At 48.9% G+C, this 18890-nt stretch overlaps 7 protein-coding genes across 7 annotated transcripts; 4 read left to right on the forward strand and 3 right to left on the reverse strand.

Annotated features, from left to right (window-relative positions):
• Positions 1-51: 51 nt before the first annotated feature.
• Positions 52-4051, forward strand: I203_102688 (uncharacterized protein; the record flags this gene model as incomplete). The annotated part of the gene is made up of 6 exons (XM_065517160.1): positions 52-2423; positions 2475-2651; positions 2712-3195; positions 3272-3470; positions 3520-3800; positions 3896-4051. 6 exons carry the CDS (start codon positions 52-54, stop codon positions 4049-4051), a joined length of 3669 nt encoding a protein of 1222 aa, XP_065373978.1.
• Positions 4052-4288: 237 nt separating this feature from the next.
• Positions 4289-5912, reverse strand: I203_102689 (uncharacterized protein; the record flags this gene model as incomplete). Its single annotated transcript, XM_065517161.1, has 8 exons — positions 4289-4482; positions 4556-4784; positions 4838-4893; positions 5022-5135; positions 5194-5220; positions 5274-5538; positions 5585-5667; positions 5711-5912. 8 exons carry the CDS (start codon positions 5910-5912, stop codon positions 4289-4291), a joined length of 1170 nt encoding a protein of 389 aa, XP_065373979.1.
• Positions 5913-6683: 771 nt separating this feature from the next.
• On the forward strand, positions 6684-8532 carry I203_102690 (uncharacterized protein; the record flags this gene model as incomplete). The annotated part of the gene is made up of 6 exons (XM_019146978.1): positions 6684-6886; positions 6937-7102; positions 7156-7308; positions 7361-7574; positions 7633-8150; positions 8218-8532. The coding sequence occupies 6 exons, from the start codon at positions 6684-6686 to the stop codon at positions 8530-8532; spliced, it is 1569 nt and encodes a 522-aa protein (XP_019003528.1).
• Positions 8533-9037: 505 nt separating this feature from the next.
• I203_102691 (uncharacterized protein) lies at positions 9038-11484 on the reverse strand (the record flags this gene model as incomplete). Its single annotated transcript, XM_019146979.1, has 15 exons — positions 9038-9210; positions 9275-9373; positions 9424-9565; positions 9633-9821; positions 9873-9966; positions 10017-10237; positions 10292-10413; positions 10468-10677; positions 10735-10827; positions 10886-10943; positions 11001-11085; positions 11138-11170; positions 11218-11303; positions 11355-11405; positions 11458-11484. The coding sequence occupies 15 exons, from the start codon at positions 11482-11484 to the stop codon at positions 9038-9040; spliced, it is 1683 nt and encodes a 560-aa protein (XP_019003529.1).
• Positions 11485-12222: 738 nt separating this feature from the next.
• I203_102692 (uncharacterized protein) lies at positions 12223-13996 on the forward strand (the record flags this gene model as incomplete). Its single annotated transcript, XM_019146980.1, has 5 exons — positions 12223-12600; positions 12660-12786; positions 12840-13328; positions 13386-13615; positions 13685-13996. The coding sequence occupies 5 exons, from the start codon at positions 12223-12225 to the stop codon at positions 13994-13996; spliced, it is 1536 nt and encodes a 511-aa protein (XP_019003530.1).
• A 744-nt stretch (positions 13997-14740) lies between these two features.
• Positions 14741-17592, reverse strand: I203_102693 (OPT family small oligopeptide transporter; the record flags this gene model as incomplete). The annotated part of the gene is made up of 5 exons (XM_019146981.1): positions 14741-14956; positions 15039-16786; positions 16848-16856; positions 16934-17370; positions 17426-17592. The coding sequence occupies 5 exons, from the start codon at positions 17590-17592 to the stop codon at positions 14741-14743; spliced, it is 2577 nt and encodes an 858-aa protein (XP_019003531.1).
• Positions 17593-18152: 560 nt separating this feature from the next.
• On the forward strand, positions 18153-18867 carry I203_102694 (uncharacterized protein; the record flags this gene model as incomplete). Its single annotated transcript, XM_065517162.1, has 4 exons — positions 18153-18280; positions 18372-18461; positions 18517-18722; positions 18782-18867. The coding sequence occupies 4 exons, from the start codon at positions 18153-18155 to the stop codon at positions 18865-18867; spliced, it is 510 nt and encodes a 169-aa protein (XP_065373980.1).
• Positions 18868-18890: the final 23 nt, after the last annotated feature.

The following is an 18890-nucleotide window of genomic DNA, read 5'->3' on the forward strand; positions in this document are numbered from 1 at the left end:
AAGCTCTCTTGTACTCTCATAACATGTTGTAATATCACTGCAACCACCATAATGTCAAATTCACGATCCACATCACGAAAATCATCCGTCAATTCACGTCCTCATCACACCTTGCCACTTCCACTCCCCGCATCACTACGTGTACCATCCATCACACGAAGACCATCCAACACTCAGCTATCATTTGTGTTCGCTCAAGGTGACTCGGCGAGGTCAGATGCTCTGAAGAGTGAAGATCGGTTGTCTAGACAGCTTGACGGGGATCTGGGTGGGAAACAGATGGGGTTGAGAAGTAGGAGATCGTCTTCAGCTACAATAAGAACAGTGAGGACGGTATCCGGACTGAGAAGTCCTAGTCCCAGCCATGCAAGCGTCATGGAAGAGGATGAATCACAGCCTATAGCAGGTCCATCCTCATCAACAAAGCCGACATCTCCTTCAGCAGATCCCATCTCATCATCACCTCCCAGACAACCTTCACCATCACCTCCCAAAAGATCACTTAACCCCAAAGCATCTTCGTCATGGCTAAGATGGAACTCACCTACACCTTCATTCCCAAGATCACCGTCGATGAGCAAAGGTAAAGGTAAAGGGAAGGAGGTGGTTGATGATGTGGTGACGGAAGAGGACAATGTTGATAAAGGCACATTGGCTACACCTCAACCATCCACCATCCCTCCTCCATCTGATTCTGTGCTCCCAACACCATTACCACCACCTCCTCTCCTCATCGAATCGCCGACACAAATTATATCCGAATCTTTGACAGGTGCTTCCCCTCATGTCACAAATATCAAACCCGATGAACATTTACCGCCTCCTGTTAGCAAACCCCGGGGCTGGTGGGGACGTTCGACGTCAGTCCACCCTACTCCGCTCAAAGAACCATTTCAACCATCTGACCATTCTCCAATAACCGTCGAAACTCCGTGCCAAACAATGAACATACCTGGCGCTCCTATTTCCTCCTCTGAGGATGCTCCTACCTCTTCCCCTCAGCCTATTTCCAATCCAGTTGTTCCGCCAGCCGCACCCGCTCCTACCTCTTCCACTTCCGCTCAGACATCTCCACTTTCTGCGACAGTCTATCAAGATCCCTCGTCCACTACTTCTACTTCAGCCCCTCCGGCTAGTCAGGGGTGGAAAGGATACTTGGGATGGGGGACTGGTGTTAAAGACGTCAAGGCTACAACGGAGCAAGCAGAGGATTATGCTGGCACGACAACTGGTGATGGGAAAGATGGGGCACCTTTGCTGGACAGCGGAAGTGGTCCAATGGATACATCTATCGCAAGTGCACCTTCTGATGAGCCGGATCAACAAGAGGTTGAGTCCTCAACTGCTCAAGAGCCCACGGCAAGGGGGAACTCCTCAGCTGAATCTGCTGCCCATCCCCAACCCTGGTCTTCCTATCTATATTCGTTTGTCGTACCACCACCACGTCAGCAGCCTATTGCATCCGGACAACCAACTCATAGTCATGCGGTTGAACCATCTTCACCCACAGAATACCAAAGACCGGTCCATTCTGAATCCTCCCCGAAGGTGAATGTACGCGAAGCAACTCCCATACCTCATCCCGAACCAGAAAATGAACCCACTCAGACACCCTCGGCGGCTCCCTCACTTGCCAGTAATCCTGATAGAAGACCGTCGACCACCGGCTGGTTGAATTACCTCGCTTTCAGGGCCAGTCAGAAGAAGGTAGCTGGGAGTTCAGTCAATACAAATGAAACCGATAATAAAGCTACTGGTGAGGAGGTTATGGACTTTTCATCTGATCCTGATTTTCCTACTTCGTCTACTCCTGCTCCATCCCTAGTCCCACCTCAAGGACTCAAGGGGAGAGACGTCAAGATCGCTACTGCATCGGTCAAGAGTGCCGCACCAAAACCATCTCAGAACTTAGACGTCAGGAAGAAACGATTATCAAACGCCTCTTTGGTATCTAACAGCAGTCACACTCCAGCGTCAGTCTCCCCCAAAGCCAGATCGTCGATAGAAGGCTCTCGACCTGGAAATAATGGCTCCTCCCTCCCTCCACCACCACAAGCTCCCACCGTTCAGCCTAATCTCGTCATTCCAACATTTACCGACACCTTCGATCGACCACCTCGTTGTTTTTTACCTGCAGCTCAACCTCAAGAACAGTCAGAAACCGCCTCAGGTCTCACGGCAGCGACCACTGGTCTTGCCTGGAAAGCGCTTGGTGCAGTCGGTAGCTATGTATATGGGTCTGGAGAAGGAAAACACAAAGTCACACCTCGCACCATACTGGAGAACGAGACGGAGCCGAGGGGAAGAAAGGAAGGTAGAAATGTAGGATCGGATCTTCCAAGAAGAATTGGTCTAGGTAGTGGGACTCCGGATGATGGTTGGAGGGATGTGAAAAGGGTTGTCGCAGTGGGCGTTCATGGGTGGTGAGTGTACTCATCTCGTTGAAATGTGCATGCGCTTAGCCCAGGCGGCAGGTTCCCCGCCAAGATGCTCAACAGTGTTATCGGCGAACCCACCGGTACCTCTGTCAAGTTCGCTAACATGATGGGACAAGCTGTTCAACAGTTCTTCCAAGAGAAAGGTGTGGATGATATTAGATTGACTTTGATGCCGTTAGAAGGAGAAGGAACGATCGAGTCGAGGGTTGATAGGTGAGTAGACATGGGATTGACAAAGCTGACCTACCTCAGGCTATACAAAGCATATCTCAGCAATCCTGCTTGGATCAATGAAGTCCGTCGAGCAGATGCAATCTTCTTTGCCGCTCATTCCCAGGGTTGTATCGTCACCACCCATCTCATCTCTCGTATGATTGCTCAAGGCCATATTCGCACTCCTCTCAACGCCGAGGCCGTGTCAAGATGCGAATGGGCATTCGGCCCAATCGGTGTAGTACCTCCTGACGAACCGAGAAGAGGTAGACGGTCTCATTCGCATATACAGGGGTCGGAAGGAGGACATCAGAAAGTAGCGATGTTGGCTATGTGCGGTGTTCACCTCGGTCCATTGTATTCGATCAGCACTTCAACTGTTATTCAGCCTTACCTTCAATGGTTCGAGAACGCAGCTGCGAGAGAATTATTCGAATTTCAAGACTCCTCTTCGGCCGTTAGTGTAGCTTATCAAAAAGCTTTATCAATGGTGTTGGAGAACGAAGTGAGAGTAGTACTCTTAGCCTCGCTGAATGATCAAGTGGTAAGTTCCATCTGATATATGAACCTGACCGAGTCTCTGAACTTACCATCATGCGGATAAGCTGACCTGTACACAGGTGCCCATCTATGGTGCATCGTTTAGCACTGCTACCCATCCTCTTCTTCTGCGGGCCCTCTATGTCGACGGTGCTTCTTACACCCAGTCCGACTTCATGACCAACCTTTTATGCTTTGCCTTCATGCTCAGGAATGCTGGTATAGATGATCAGAGGCTGGTGGAGCATCTGAGTGAGGCTACGGCGGGTAGTCTTACAGGTGAGTCTAACAAGTTTAAGACAAAGGCATTTTCTGACCACCTCCTCAGGCGTGGGTCATTCAACCCCATACGAAGAATTATCCTCCTACTCTCTCGCCGTGCAATATCTCTTCCATGCTGGACCAGCTCGTCAACCTGTACCACCACTCGAGATAGAACCCTTCTCTGCAAGGGACGTGAAGAACGATTTTGAATTGCCTTGGATAATGAGAGCACTAGTGGACTCACCGGAAGTTAAGGATATCTTCCCTGGCGAGTTGAGGGATTTGAAAGAGGGGATTCTGCATTGGAGACCGAACACGAAGGTATTGAAGGAGATCAAGAAGAGAGTGAGTCAAATCTACCAACAAACTGTGTTCATCCGGAGTTGGCAACAGGCATATACCGTAGAGCCTTCCATTAACGCTTGTTTTTTTCAATCCAGCTCGAGCCTATGGCTGGGCGGCAGTCAAGGCTTCGAGCTCTACATACGTCCCCGTCGTCTGTCTCTCTGCATTCTAATGGTACAGGTGAGGGATTGGGTGTCAGCCCAGGTGCGAATAAAGCTTTACAATCAGGTAAGACTAAAGCTCGTCTGTGATTTAGTGAGGCGGTTAGACTTCATCTTCCGTAATTCGTGTGCTGATTTTGCTTTCTCACCTCCCACTTCAGGCCTGAGAAAAGATTGGTAAACTTGTGTATCATTCCTGTATCGCATATAACACTTTACGAGAAGTGACTGTATAGACATCACCATCATGCATATATGTATTCATGTTGTAACAGATTTCGGTTCGGAGGGATGCGCCCCCTTCAGTCCTACTCCTCCCAATAAACCTCACTTGCTCTCTCCCTTGGTCAGTCTCATCCATTGAACCAGCGCTACAATGAGTAAACTGTTTCCATATACCATCCCCATCCTTGGTATTCCCTTGTAGAATTTCCGATCTTTCCCAGCAGGAGTGCCCTTCGATACGTTGCCTACTTGACCCGTGGGAGTGATTTGAGCTAGGCAAGCTTTTAGACCGGATACTGCCAGATCAAGGTATGGTTCCCGTTCAAGAAAACCCTGCTCAGTTAGCCGAGTCCAGGGGGTCAAACTCACTCACTAGTCTGATAGCCATGAGGATCCCTCCTACGAACCCAGAGGAGCCGCTTGTCTCAACATAACTTGTCGGGTCATCCAGCAAGGTGTGCCATAGACCACTTGCAGCATCTCGAAGTGGGAGTAGAGCATCTACCTGACGGCGTAAGGTGGACACTAGCATTCTATGGACTGGATCAGATGGCGATAGATCTGTGAGCTCGAGGAACATGGGTATTGCCAGGGTGATCTTGATTGTACGTTATCAGCATTGAGTCAAATGGACCGAGTACGACCACTCACCCAGCAGTTCCCTCTTGCCCAAGGTGCATCGGACGAATGAGTTCCGCTTGTTCCCGCTTCGTTATCGAACCTCCAAGCATGATACCAGAAGCCAGATACCTCGTCCATCAAGTACTGAGTATGAAGGAGAAATTGGAATTTGGCTGCAAGATCAGCAATGTACTCTCTCTCCAGTCTCACTTACCTTCTTCTATGTAGTGGGGTCGGTTCAGAAGGAGTCCTATCTTGGTCAGAGGTATGACTGTCATCATGAGAGTGTCGTCCCATAATTGACCTTCGTTGGCTAGTCGGAAGGTCACTAGGCATGGTATTCAGTGAGCTAATGTGCATCACGAATACGCACAAGTCCGACTTACCATGCTGAAATCCGCCTTGTGGTGTCCCTATGATCCATGGTCAGTCATGCATATTATTGAAGAAGATGCGACTCACTCACGAGGAAGCTCATTCATAATCCACTCGGCCCACTCATCAACCCAACCTTCGAATCGTTCTCTCCATTCCTCATAAAGCAAGGATCCTTTCCCTCTTTGCTGATCTAGATCGAGCAAGGAAGCTACACTGTACATCACTGCCATGGAGTTGATGTTCTTGGTGGGGATGCCCTCTTCTACCCGCTGATGATACCATTCTTTCATCAGGGCTAGAGTGTGCTGTGCGGTGGGATCTGAGGGGTCTTGCGACGATCTGAGTTGATAATACTGGAACATCATCAGTTGATGATACGGTCAATGGAGTATGACTCACATCGAAGAGACCGTTCATCCCTATCGCCTGTGGCCATTCCCATCTGTGATACGTACATGTGTCGATGATTCGACCATCTGGGACTGGCAATGATCAGCATAGTCCGGCCCACAACAGCGCACTCACGTTGATATACGAAACGTCCCGTTTTATCTGCAACTTCTGTCATCCCTTTTATCAGCAGTGACAGCTTGTCCTCCGCTTCATCTTGGTCCAGCTCATAGGTTCGGTAATCGAATGCAGGTGAAGGAACGAGCTCATCAAAACCATCAGCTGTGAAAAGAGCTGTAGCGGTTTGTCGATTGTCTTCAGTGATCTGGAGTACCATGGTCGACTAGTCGCTAGACCAGTTGCGCGTGTGATTGTGGTGTTCCAGCGGGCTCACCGCTATGTTGAACTTTGCCTGTCGTGAGGTGATTATAAACACAATCAAGAGTAACATCCTTGCTCAAGTGGATAGGGCGGCTGCAAGTGGATCGAATGGGTGACAGAGATAACAGCGCTAAGTCCACATGCCCACGACGTGGATAGAGCCCACCTGTATAGATGAGTGTGATGGATGTCTGAGGTGATCTTGGCATCGACCAGTGGATGCTGTCCACCGTAGAGCTGTTAGAGTCATGGATCGTGTTTACACTCAAGATAGCAGATAGGAGATATAAATAAACTGGAGATCCATCGAGATCCATTTGATCCACCAGATATCCAGATGGTGAGATGGATGTTGTTCTTGGCAGATTACGGCAGACCACGCTAACGACGCCCCTCCCCTTCCTCCTTTTTTGCGCATCCCGCCTCCGTTATCGATCGTCTTCAACCTTCCAACATTACATGTACAATGTCTTGGCATGCACACTTTTTGCATGTCCATGATCACTTGACAGTCAATGTAGATCTTCCTATCCATCACGGGCCGCAGCAGATCCACGTCGGACCGCTGCCAGCAGTGGGTGTGATGAGTGGAGAACTGGGTGTCCCACAAGTGCCCCAAAGGACGCTCACAATGATATAAAAGGACAGCTGTGGGCTACTGGTCAGTCCCAATCGTCCAAGACAAGACAGACCGATCACCGACCATACATCATCAGAGCGCCTGAATATGTCGCAACCAAATGTCGAACACAGGTTGACCGAGGATCCAACTACCTGGATTGACTCCAAAGGGCAAGATGAACATATCGAAGATCTAAAGCATGTGACCATTGACAATGTCAATGACTCCGAAGCAGCTCCCTACCTGGACCACACCATCATTATCGATGAGCGAGAGAACAAAAGACTCAAAAGGATGATTGATCGAAGGTGCGTGCTTCGATACATATTGGGCTGCATCGCTGATATCCTTTCTACAGGATCTTACCCCTTCTCTGTCTTGCTTACTTCGCCCAAGCTATGGACAAAGGCGCAACCAGTCCCATCAGTATCATGGGGTGGCTCGAAGATGTCAACGCTTCCGGTCAAGACTACGCTCTCAGCAGTACGGTATTATGGATCGGTCTAGTGGCGGGTAATCCTGTGGTGAGTACTCATCATCTTTGCAAGCAATGGAGCGATGCTGAGATCGGACCTAGGCGTCCCAACTTATCCGTCGTTTCCCTGTTGCCAAAGTCCTCGCAGCGTCGATGCTTGTATGGACGGGCCTGGCATTCTGGTTGACCTTCACCCTCAACGTACCTCAAATCCTAGCAAATCGTGCTATTCTAGGATTCTTTGAAGCGTCGTTCGTAAGTGCACAAATCAGGAGGTCGCATCCAACTTACTAATATCTCGACTCAGAATCCCTGCTTGGTCACGATTATGGTGCAATGGTATCTAAGCTCGGAGCAAGCGGTGATTTCGGCTGTCTGGCACTCGTTCACTTCGCTTTCAACTTGTCTTCAATCGGTCATGGGATATGGGTTCTATCATGTTCGTCACGACAATTCTGGCGGTCTGAAGAGTTGGCAGTATCTTCTCTTGACTGCGGCATGCATCTCAGCCGTCTCGACCAGTGAGTATCCTGAGTTTTTCTACTTTCTGTCTTTGCTCTTTGTGCCGACTTTATGCAGTTGCCGTGTTCTTTTTCCTCCCCGACAGTCCTACAAGGGCACGGTGGGCTGATGAAGAGCTCAAGACCAAGTTTGTCGAGCGGGTCAGATCCAACAATCAAGGTATCAAGCAGAAGATTTGGAAATCGGATCAGGCTTGGGAAACCGCAAAAGACCCTCAAGTGTACGCTCTATTTGCCTTGACTTTCTGCCAAACCCTTGTCATCGGCGGTGTTGGCAAGTTCAGCGCACTTCTAATCAACAAAGCATTTGGATTCGATGTTGCTACCAGTCAGCTGCTCAAGATTCCCGTCTCTGCGGTGGGTGTATCCGCTTACTTTCTGATGGCGTATCTTCAACAAAAGTACGAACAGACATTCTTCACCATGATCGCCTTTACGTTGTTGAACATGATAGGTACCATCGTTATCGTCTGCGTCCCGCCCAGCAACAAGACTCGAGTTGGGCTTATGATAGCTTTCCTCTTGCTTCAATTTTTCGGTGCTTGTAACACCGCCACTTCGGTCGTCCTCAGTCGAGTGAGTCAAGCATTACCTATTCACGCATTCATCAATGAGTTCAGCTGATCAGTGGACTCTACTGTAGAACATCGCTGGTCAGACCAAGAAATCTATCGCCTACGCTACCACCTTCATGGCATGGGGCGCTGGAAATGCCGTATCACCCCAACTATTTTGGAACACCTGGGCTCCAAGATACATTCCGTCTCTCTACATCCATCTGGGCCTCTATGCTACCTATATCATCCTCGCACTGGCCACTCGCACCATGCTTGTTCGACGGAATGATAAGAAGGAAGCGGCTCGGAACATGCGGGATGGCGAGGAAGTACAAGCCAATTTGCATGCGTTCGAAGATCTCACCGATTTGCAAAATCCAGACTACAAGTATTCGATCTAGGTGAACAATGGACCAATGTATCCGATTGCGTTCCTCGGTACGGACTAGGTGTATTGTGGTAGAACTTGTGAAGCAAAGGTTGGGCGATAGGCTCGGGAAAGACTGTTATTTTATTGGTAGGGGACACAAACTGTAGCTGAAAAAGCAGGCACCTCGTGATCGTTCTAAGTTTGTATGCTTTTGGAAGTCATATCTCGAATGTATTGTTTGTATCGGCGATGAAGCTTCGATTAGATAGAGGTCATACCGAGGTTTACCTGGATCGCATAGCCCGAACGTCGCATGTGTAAAGCATGAAAAGCTCTTTGGCCGCGTCTACTACTTACGAAGACGCGCAATCTGTTTGGCTTTAGTCCGATGTCATGAAACGAGTACTCTCAACGTTCACAGCTCGAGTTCACGTTCGCAAAATCAGTCACCCTCATTGACCCTAGAACCCGACAATGCACTTTGCATCTCAGGTGAAGCTCAATTTGTTACATGTGCTCTACAATGGAAAGAGCATCTAATGTCCCCAGTCGTCCCAATTTATTCCAGTACTTCTCCCAAAACCTCCAACGCTCGGCTCGGTCATGTTTACGATTGTTCCAGTCTCTGCTTCGTACTCATGCCAGAATGCGACCAACTGTTGTAGTTTCTCGGGGTGCGCCTCTGCTAGGTCTTTCGTCTCCCCAGGATCTTACAGTGCGACACAAGGTCAGCCAACGCGGCACTAGGCTTATTTGATGCCAATATAGCTCACCTTGATCAAGATCGAACAACAGCCATTGATCCTTGCCTGTAGGAGGCGGCAACCACACTGCTTTCCATCTGCCCTGGCGTATGGCGGCTTGGCCGAACACTAAGCAGAGCCAGATCAGCGATATGCTCTCCTGGGGAGACGTCACTCACATTCCCAGCCATGAATGGCATTCTCGTCATGAACTTCCTTGTTCTGACCCGACAACCACGGTGTCCATGATTTTCCTCTTGGTTTGTGTACCTTTCGACCTCGGAATTCATTACCCGGATGCTGTATACCAGCCAAGTCGAGCTATTCCCGGATAAGAGATCAGTAGGATGATCGATTTCAGACGCATCCTTGAATGAGTCCCACTGACAACTGTAGGCAGAATATCCATTATCGTGGTGAACTCATGCGTGACAGCGTTATCTTGCTTCAATAAACCACCTAGTTTCGGATAATGTATGATGCTTGGACATCGTATGCCACCCTCTGTGGCCCAGGCTTTATACATCTTCGACGGGGCCGTTGCTGCTTGGCCCCAATGAGGACCGAGGTACGTCCACTAAGAAGCAGTGGTATTAGCCAATGGAGAATGACGTCAAGGTCGACTCACCGAGTTTCCTCTGCCAATGTTCTCGATACTGTTGTCGAAGAATTTTTCGACTGTCTTTTTGATCTGATCACCCATGACTGGAATAGCCTCAAGCCTATGATCCGCTGTCAGCGGAAGAGGACCTGACAACACACTTCCACTTACAAAGCACCTTCCGCTCCATTATCGCTTGAGAAGAACACAAAAGTGTTCTCTAATTCGCCACGGTCTTCGAGCAGCTGAATGACCCGCCCAATCTCCTTGTCCATCACGGTCACCATGGCGGCATACACTTCCATCTTTTTCGCACTGATGGCACGTTCCTCAGGCGAGAGCTCGTCCCAGGACTTGTAACCATACGGGCTCATAATCGGATGAGGTGACACCTGAGTCACGCGTGGTCAGCACAAAGAAGCAACAAAGAAGTTTTGTACACCAACATCTTTCGAGATCAGACCGAGCTGTTTTAATCGTTCCAGTCTTTCTAAACGCAACGCTTCTGGTCCTGCATCATATCGACCTTTGTATTTGGCTATCTCCTCGTCAGGAGCCTGTAGTGGCCCTACAATCTCGAAGAGTCAATGTATCTTCCGCGTAGGGTGTGAAAATGACTCACAATGCGGGGCTGTGTAAGGCAAATAGGCGAAGAAGGGTTTCTCCGTGTTTCGCTCCTTCAGATAACCCAACATTCGGTCAGTGAAGTAGGTCGAGGAATAAAACGGCCCAGGAATATCTTTGTGCGAGATCTGTTCGGGCCCATCGACGTATAAAGGGGGAAGAAATTTCATTGCCGGAGTGTTGTCGTCGAGGAATGGTTCGTATAGATCTACATCGCCAGAGGTCTCAACGAGAGTGCATCTGATGCCGGATATAGTCAACTTACAGTGATTACCAGCACCTGGCAGAAGCCCGAACACTTTTTGGAACCCTCGGGCGTGAGGTTGGGCGTGCTTCGGAAGACCGAGATGCCATTTGCCTAACGTGTGAAAGATAAGTCTCATAGACTGACGTGGTAGGCATTTCGTTCTACTCACCGGACATGATGGTTTCATAGCCAGCATCGGAGAGAATTTCGGGTAAAGCTGCAACGCGCTATACTCAGGGATAAGATCATCTGTATTCGAAGGCCTTAAATGCAAACACGCTCACATCGTTCAACATTCCCTCGTAACCCTTGTGTCCTTGGTAGAATGAATCTCGTGCTATTGTTTCAGCCATCTGACCCAAGCCAGCCCTTCAAAAGGAGTCAATGACCACATTCGCACTATACACCAGAATGTACTCACAAATGGTTATCGGTTCCGCTCATAAGCATCGACCTTCAACAAAGTGGTCAGCACATGACATTGCGAGATCTAGAACTCACCTGGTGGGCGAGCATGCCGACGCAGTGTGGAAACCTGTTTGGCGCAGGCCATTCTTCGCCAACTTGTCCAGATTTGGGGTAGATATCTGTTTCAACCGTCAGTAGAGAAGAGAACGACATTGAATGTTATTGCCCACCTCCGAGCCAAATGCTCCAATATCACTGAATCCCAGATCGTCGGCAAGAATCTGAAGCAAATTGTTGTGAGCTTGGTTCCTGCTTACAATCCAATGTACTTACAACGAGAAAATTCGGTTGTTTAGACATGTCGTCAGTGAGGAAGTGATTTATGTTACAGATGGTACCTCGAGTTTTGGCGACAGCTGGGGATGATGTTGATGTGCACGCATTCCATTCTATCTATATCGTTGATAGCATACTTCATGGTTTCGTACGGGCTCACTAGAAAACAGTGAGCCAGACGCGGTTATCTCCTCCACCTCGATCCCGGATGAGATGGCGTGATACAAACAAATGGCGCAATCGCCACTCGGAAAGCCGTTTTATTGTGCAAATTACAAAGATACTCTATTTCAGTAGTGTGTAAGACCAAATCTGCAGCCTTGCGTCTTGCTGACGCCATGGCAAGGGGGATAAATTGAAGATAATTGAGGATAATTCCAGATATCTGATCGGAATTTCATTCGTGATAAGGTTGAGATTGCCGATTTGTCGAAAAAAACACCTTTCGGATTCAGTCAATTCCACCCATGCTACTGGCCCCGTCTTCCCACATCGAGTCAGACTTTAAGAGTGCATGCGTCACTCGAGGGAGTTGCACAGACAAGAATTGGATAAACCAAGAAGGACGCCAAGGGATGATATCGCTGAAGACGTGCGGTTGCGCCATCTTTGAAATCAAAAGAAAATGAGCTCTTTTCCATGCCTTTGGACATTGTCTTCGTGACAGCGAAGGTATACATATATACCTACTGCTACGATGCTACCATGCGAGTCACAAGATAGTCCCACTTGTCCTACAGATTCTTGCTCGCCGCAATCACAATGGTTACAGGTGCTCACGATCAAGATATATCACCGAATCCGCCGGCTTCGCCGGGTGAAAAAAGCTTTACTGCCTACAATACTCCTTCCTTGCCAAGCTTAACAGGGGATGTTGCAGGTAGCGAATTCACTTGGTCGGAGGCCGAAGAAAGGGCAGCAGTCAGAAAAATTGATTTCCTGGTGTTACCACTTTTGTTCTTCGGCTTTTACGTCTTCCAGTTGGAAAGAGGCAATATATCCAATGCTTTGACGGATGGATTTTTGAAGTCGGTCGGAATTACCCAAGACCAGTTCAACACCGGACAGTCCTTGTTGTACTTGGGAATCATCCTCCTCGAAATCCCTTCAAACTACATGCTGCAGCTTGTTGGCCCACGTGTGAGTCGATCATGTTACACCCCAGAGTCGCGCCGATGCTGAATGAGGTTGAGACACAGCTGTGGATCTCCTTTCAGGTGCTCGCTTTCGGTCTGGTCGGTGTGTTACAAGCCTTTCAGAAGGGTTACGGCGGTTATTTAGCTACAAGGATCATGTTGGGCGTGACTGAATGCGGATATATTCCAGGTGAGCGGATATTTGTAGAGGTCAATACATAGCTATGCTCACTCGTTGGACAGGTGCACTGTTCATCATCTCGACCTTCTATAAGCGGTCCGAGTTAGCTACGAGAAACTCCATTTTCTTCATCGGCAATGGTCTGGCAACCGCTACTTCTGGTCTCCTAGCCTATGGCATCCTTCCTCTAGGCACTCGATTCCCTTCGCACAAAGGTTGGCAATGGCTCATGATCGTTGAAGGCTGCATGTCGATATTCATCGCAGTTCTCCTCCTACTCTTGCTGCCTGCCTCGCCACATTGTCCCAAGCCTCTGTTTCTACCTATCCGGGTATGGACACCCAATCAAGAGAAGATCTTAGTAGCTCGAATGGCTAAAGATGATGAGAAAAATAACAGGTCGAGCCATAGACTTACCCTCAAGGATATCACCAGCACTTTGTCAAACTGGAGGGTTTGGCCCCACGTCTTAATTGCGATCTGCCTCATCTCGCAAACTGGAGCTTTGGGAACGTATGGGCCTACTTTAATCAAAGGATTTAATTTCGATAGTGAGGTGATATCTTTCTCTACGACTCAGCCATAATGTTGACGTTTATCTGTCCCAGCACTCACCGCCAATGCTCTTTCCTCGGTATCTGGATGGATCGGTCTTGTCACCACAGCCTCTTTCGGATTCTTCTCCGACAGAACCCGGATCAGGGGACCAGTTGTTGTTACGGGACTTGCATTGGTGTGGGCCTTCTGGCTTGCCTTCCAGCAAAAATCCCTCTCCACTGATCGATGGCTGAAGTATGGACTTCAAATCATGGTGCAAGGTTTTTCGATCCCCTCTCATGTGAGTACCGAGACAAAACATCGATGTCGACAAGAAGCTAACATCAAATTTGGGATCATCCCGCGACAGCCGATCAACGCTACTTGGCTCTCGCTCAATTGCAGGAGCCCTCAAGAGCGTTCCGTCGCTATGGCTCTCTTCATCATGGCAGCTAACTCGGGGGCTCTGGTAGGAAGTCAATTACTCCGAGGGGATGACTCTCCACTCTACAAGCGGGGCTTCAAAGTTTGCCTTTGCCTCGTCAGTCTCGGTCTCCTGGTGGCGATCTTGCAGCACATACAGTATAGACTGTCAAACAAGCGACTTGATCAACGAAAAGAAGGACAAGAGGAGAGCTTGGAAAGTGACGAGACCGCTTCGAAATGGAGATACACGATCTGAGAGCTGTAACATAAAACAAACTCGGCATTTCAGTTTGTAGTTGCACATTTACTAGGACCTTATGTCCTATACTATACGATATGCAGCGGTCAATCTACATCACCTAGCTTGAATCATCTCATTCATTTCTGCCAATAGATCTCAATTCTGAGGACCATGCTCCCCGTTACAGTGCAGCTCGGTGAATGATAATATAATTGCTTTCGTGCCAATCGCGTGTCACCAGTTTTGGGTTTCTATCGATATATAGTATCGGGCCGATTGAAATTTTGAGAGGTGAACATCAATCGTACACAGAGTGAGCCAATTATCGTGGCATTCGAAATCAGAAACACATATGACATACATGAAAGTCAAGAAGCAAGCCAAAGAATCGTGAGGCAGCAAAAGCAAAACATTTCCGCAATCTTGGGTTGCAAGAGAGAGACATTTACAGCATCTATTTACAACACTCAAGGAAACCACGCGTACTGCAAGTCATATGACTCTAAGAATCCTCACATAAAACTTACAATTCTATTGGCAATTAAAAGCAAGATCCCTTTCAGACGAAATCAGCTACAAAGAAACAAACATAGGTAGACATCTTGACTAGGGCCGGTGTTCACTAGCCTTCCGCAACGCCTAACCCCTTCACCATCTACAACGTCCAGCCCATCAATATCCACATTCTTCACCGCACTCCCAGCACCAGAGTGCAGACAGCATTGTAGTATTTCACCCGTCTCTCTGGACGACGAGCATCTACGAATATGTACCGGGTGCAGGTCCAAAGTACCCAACTTCGGGGATGTCGAGCCTGTGGCATCCACCTTGGCCTTCACATCCCAAGTTGACAACGTTGTTTCCCCACCAATCTATGGACAATGTGCCACCTTTGGGGATCTGAAGGGCGAAGAAGATGAAAAGACCAGAGAGAGCGATACCAGTGGAGAAGCCGGCGCCAATCACGTAGTTCCACTACAGTACACACGCACAAATGTCAGCAATGCCGATTCATAGTTAGGGAAACAGGCGACTGGAAGAAATTATCTGAACCAACCTTGGACCAAAAAGCCAAGTATTGCTTTCGGATGTACTGGAAAGAGATGAGGTTGACATAAAGATTGCCGAGGTAGTAGGCCAAATTGTAAGGAGCGGCCACGTTGACGGGCCCCATACAGATCATGACTGGATGAACCTGCCTCAGGAAGGAGGATCTGGGGTATTTTCGTCGAACAGCCCAATAGAGCCCAACCATGATCACACCGAGGGGGAAGCCGAGTAACATCATATTGTACTGTTGGTCCTTGCCAAAAAGCTTTTTGGGACTGATGATACCCCAGAAGATGATCGAGGTGTAGAAACTGGTTTGTGATGGACACGTGAAACGGAAAGCCGCATCCGCAGTACAGACATCTTTGATGTTCATAATGAAATTATATTGAAGAGCCGAAACGATGGAGTATATGAGAGTGGCGACGATCTGAGCCCAGAAAGTGATCCGAGGCGGGATCTTGAGGTAATGAGCAAGCTTGAGATCATTGCAGAAACTCAAGGCTTGCCAAGATGAGAGGTAACCCCAAGACTTGAAATACATGAGAGAGTTCCCCTCACCTGCTGTGATGGATCCACCGATGATGTTGGCAAGAATGTTCAAAGCGACTGGTATACCTGTTACCGCTTGAATTATCCCGAGGGGGAGTAGGAAGATGATGGGGAGAATCAGACCGTAGAACAACGCCGCTACGGGGGCCTGAGTGGGCCAGCCGGCCACTGCCGCACATCCGAAAGCGATGGGCAGAACGAGGAGGACGGCGTAGTGCCAATCGGGGACTTCCTTGTATCGCTTCATCAACCTGTAATGAATATCCTCCCCGAGATCCTCCTCATCGACCTTTCTGAAGACACGTCTATACACGCCTCTGAAGCCTCGTATGATATCGCGCCGGTAGAAAAGATAGACGTAGGTGAACGAGGCAGTGTAAGATGCGAAAGCCCATATGTTATAGACGATATAACCGGCACTGAAGAAAGGTTGACTGTAAAATCGATAAAGGGTTTCGTCGAGTCTACCGGTGTCAGGGTTCAGCACGGCGGTGACATTGTAGCGAGCACCTGTGTTATCGAATGTAGCATTGGAGTTGATGGGAAGGAATCCGGTATTCCAGGTGTTCGTGAACCAGATGCCCAGGATCATGATAGCCCCAATGATGATACCAACGACTTGATTGGCAACAGCAAAGGTGGGCAGATACAAACCGGTACCACCGAACATATTCCAATCGAAAGTCGGCCAGGGATTTAGACCGAGGCCTCCCCAGACTCCAGTGACGGCGTCAAGCGTGACATTATCAGGTGCGATCCATGTCATCCACGAGAATGATGAGAGGGCCTGAAAAATATAAGATGGGAAGAAGAAGTAGACAAACATGCAGCCCATGGCTATCAACAAGACTTTCTCTCTAGAAGCGCGATATGTCCGACCAAAAGATCCCGGCACAGCCTCATTGGTTTCCTGATGAAAAGCTTTGACTAAAGCGACTGTGTCGAGCGTGGCTGGCCAGATAGCAATGGATGGGTAGACCAGGAAGCGACGAAGCAGACCCGCAAGCCCATACCCAAACATGTTGACCGCCAGGGACAAGAGAATTTGGTAGCCGCGGTCGTAAGCGAAGGATTGGTTGAAGTACTGGGGCATCGCTTGCACCGGGATAATGTAGAAAGTGTACGGGGCGGTGAAAGAGACGTTCGCCATGATCGAGAACACACAACATGTGTTCCTTGCGATTAAATTTTCCAACATTAAGGCTGTGTCTCTTGCCAAAGAGAGTGAAACCCCAGTCAGGCAAGACACGAGCGAGAAATACACCCAGAGGGTCTAGTCAAAGCGAGGAATGAAAAGCAACATGAGTGTTTGGGCATCACATTGTGGCATCCGGATGAAGGGAGACTCACACGCAACCAGTTGAGCGACGTTAGTACCGATAGAGATAGCAGGGTTCCTGAAAGCGAAGAGATTATCGATGAACGACCCAATGATGCAAAAGACTACGCCGATTGCCCATGCCCTGATAGCGGAAGCGGGCATATCAGGATCGTCAGTGGGATCGACGTTGGCACGGACTTCGACGTAAGGCGAGTTTTCGGTGGCCAGGACAGCTTCCATCTTCATAGTTGCGATCACTTGAGTATGCTTGTCTGGGGAAGCGATGATGTCGGGGTTGTTGACAAAGCTGTTCATGTCCTCGAGCAATGCACCAGAGAAGTTTGGATCATCCCGGTGCATCCGGACCAGCTCTCGAATGATCTTCATAGTCCGTTCGAGACTCATCGCGTGGTAGATCGCTTCAAGCCGTTCTGCTTCCTCCTCAGAGGTCCCAAGCTCCAGGTGGCTACCATGTGCAGTCAACAAACCTGAGTCGCTTGGAATTACAGAAGAACACTTACCTAGCAACTATAGCTCCTTCGGAATTGCCAACCTCAAGGACATATGTACCATGCTCGTTAGACAACTGTTTGTCACCTTCAAGTGGGATGGTTTTCTCATCATGAAGAAGCTCGTTCTGCATGTCAGGGAGTTGGGAATCCAGGGGAGCTTCGCGTTTATCGGCCATGGTGTGTGGGAGGCAGTTTCAAGACCTTTTCCTTCTGTAACACAGGCACAGATGTTAACACGTATGATCTTGTGACATGAACATTGCCTGTATCTAGGTCAATGTCGTTTATATACGATATCTGGACTTCTGGAGCAACGCTATGGTCCGTTGGTCAGGTTTGACCAGCCTGAAAGAATTACTCGAAATCCAAACCGGGTTTACGGGTTATTGGATATCCGATGCTAGGAAGGAATTGCCGGGCTTATCTCTCACATCGGTGGTTCCTGAATATACTTTAGCTCATAATAGTTCAAACGTTCCTGTCTGTCCGGCGTTCCTGATACCGCCCCGACGTTCCGATGCCTTAACATAACGCTTTTTGCTGTGGGATCTCGTGGGTCCAGCGCTGCCTTATCTGTCGAACCCTTATGTGTTATCCCACCCCACTTGGAGGCTGGAACAAGTCAGTGATGTTAGCAACTGAAGATTGACGTGTCAACTGATCACTGGATTTCCGACCTCAACTTGGCGACACATTCACCCAGTACTATCTGCCGACATACACGCGCAATTTGGTCATGTCAGTCGATGACCTTAGTAGACTCCGGAGAACGAGTGAAGAGGGGATTGAATCTTCTCCGGGCGAGCAAAAGAGAAGACGGAAGCTGAACCATGTCACCAAAGCCTGTGATGCATGTAGAGTGAGGTGAGCTGTTACTAGATCACGTTGCCGGCCAGCTGGTCACCGCAATTGTAGCAGTGGTGCTAAATGTCTGCGTGGATGTATTAATTCACAGAAAGACTAAATGCGATGGAACATCCACCAGATGTGGAACTTGTGTCGACAAGGGTCTAAGCTGCACATACGAGAAGGTTGATGGGAGAAAGTCAGTTTGTAGCACCGCAAATGAGTCAGTCCAGGATGCTGATGTTTACAAGTAGAACTCGACAACGTCAGGGAAACATACGAGACAAGCTCGACAATTTGACGAATCTCCTTCTCGCCAGTCAGACCGTAGCAAACTTCTCCGCCTCCCAGCGACCGCAATATCAATCCCAGCAACAATCCCATCTACCCTCTCTTTCCCCACCTCAAACACTTGCCCCTCCATCAGCTTTTTCTTTACCATCTGTCCCTCCCGACCGACGTCCTCTCAGCTTGTCTGATGATCGAGTGATCTGCCCTGAGACATCTCACCTGTTCCAGACCCACCCCCTACGATCTTTTCAGAGCTCTTTGGGCTCGCGGCCAAACCAGCAAGAGCTTGGGGTTTCGAGCGATCCGATACCTGACCTAAACTCGTTTCAGTGTGCCA

The sequence above is a fragment of the Kwoniella mangroviensis genome (genome assembly GCF_000507465.2).
Source record: "Kwoniella mangroviensis CBS 8507 chromosome 1 map unlocalized Ctg01, whole genome shotgun sequence".
Lineage (NCBI taxonomy): Eukaryota > Fungi > Basidiomycota > Tremellomycetes > Tremellales > Cryptococcaceae > Kwoniella > Kwoniella mangrovensis.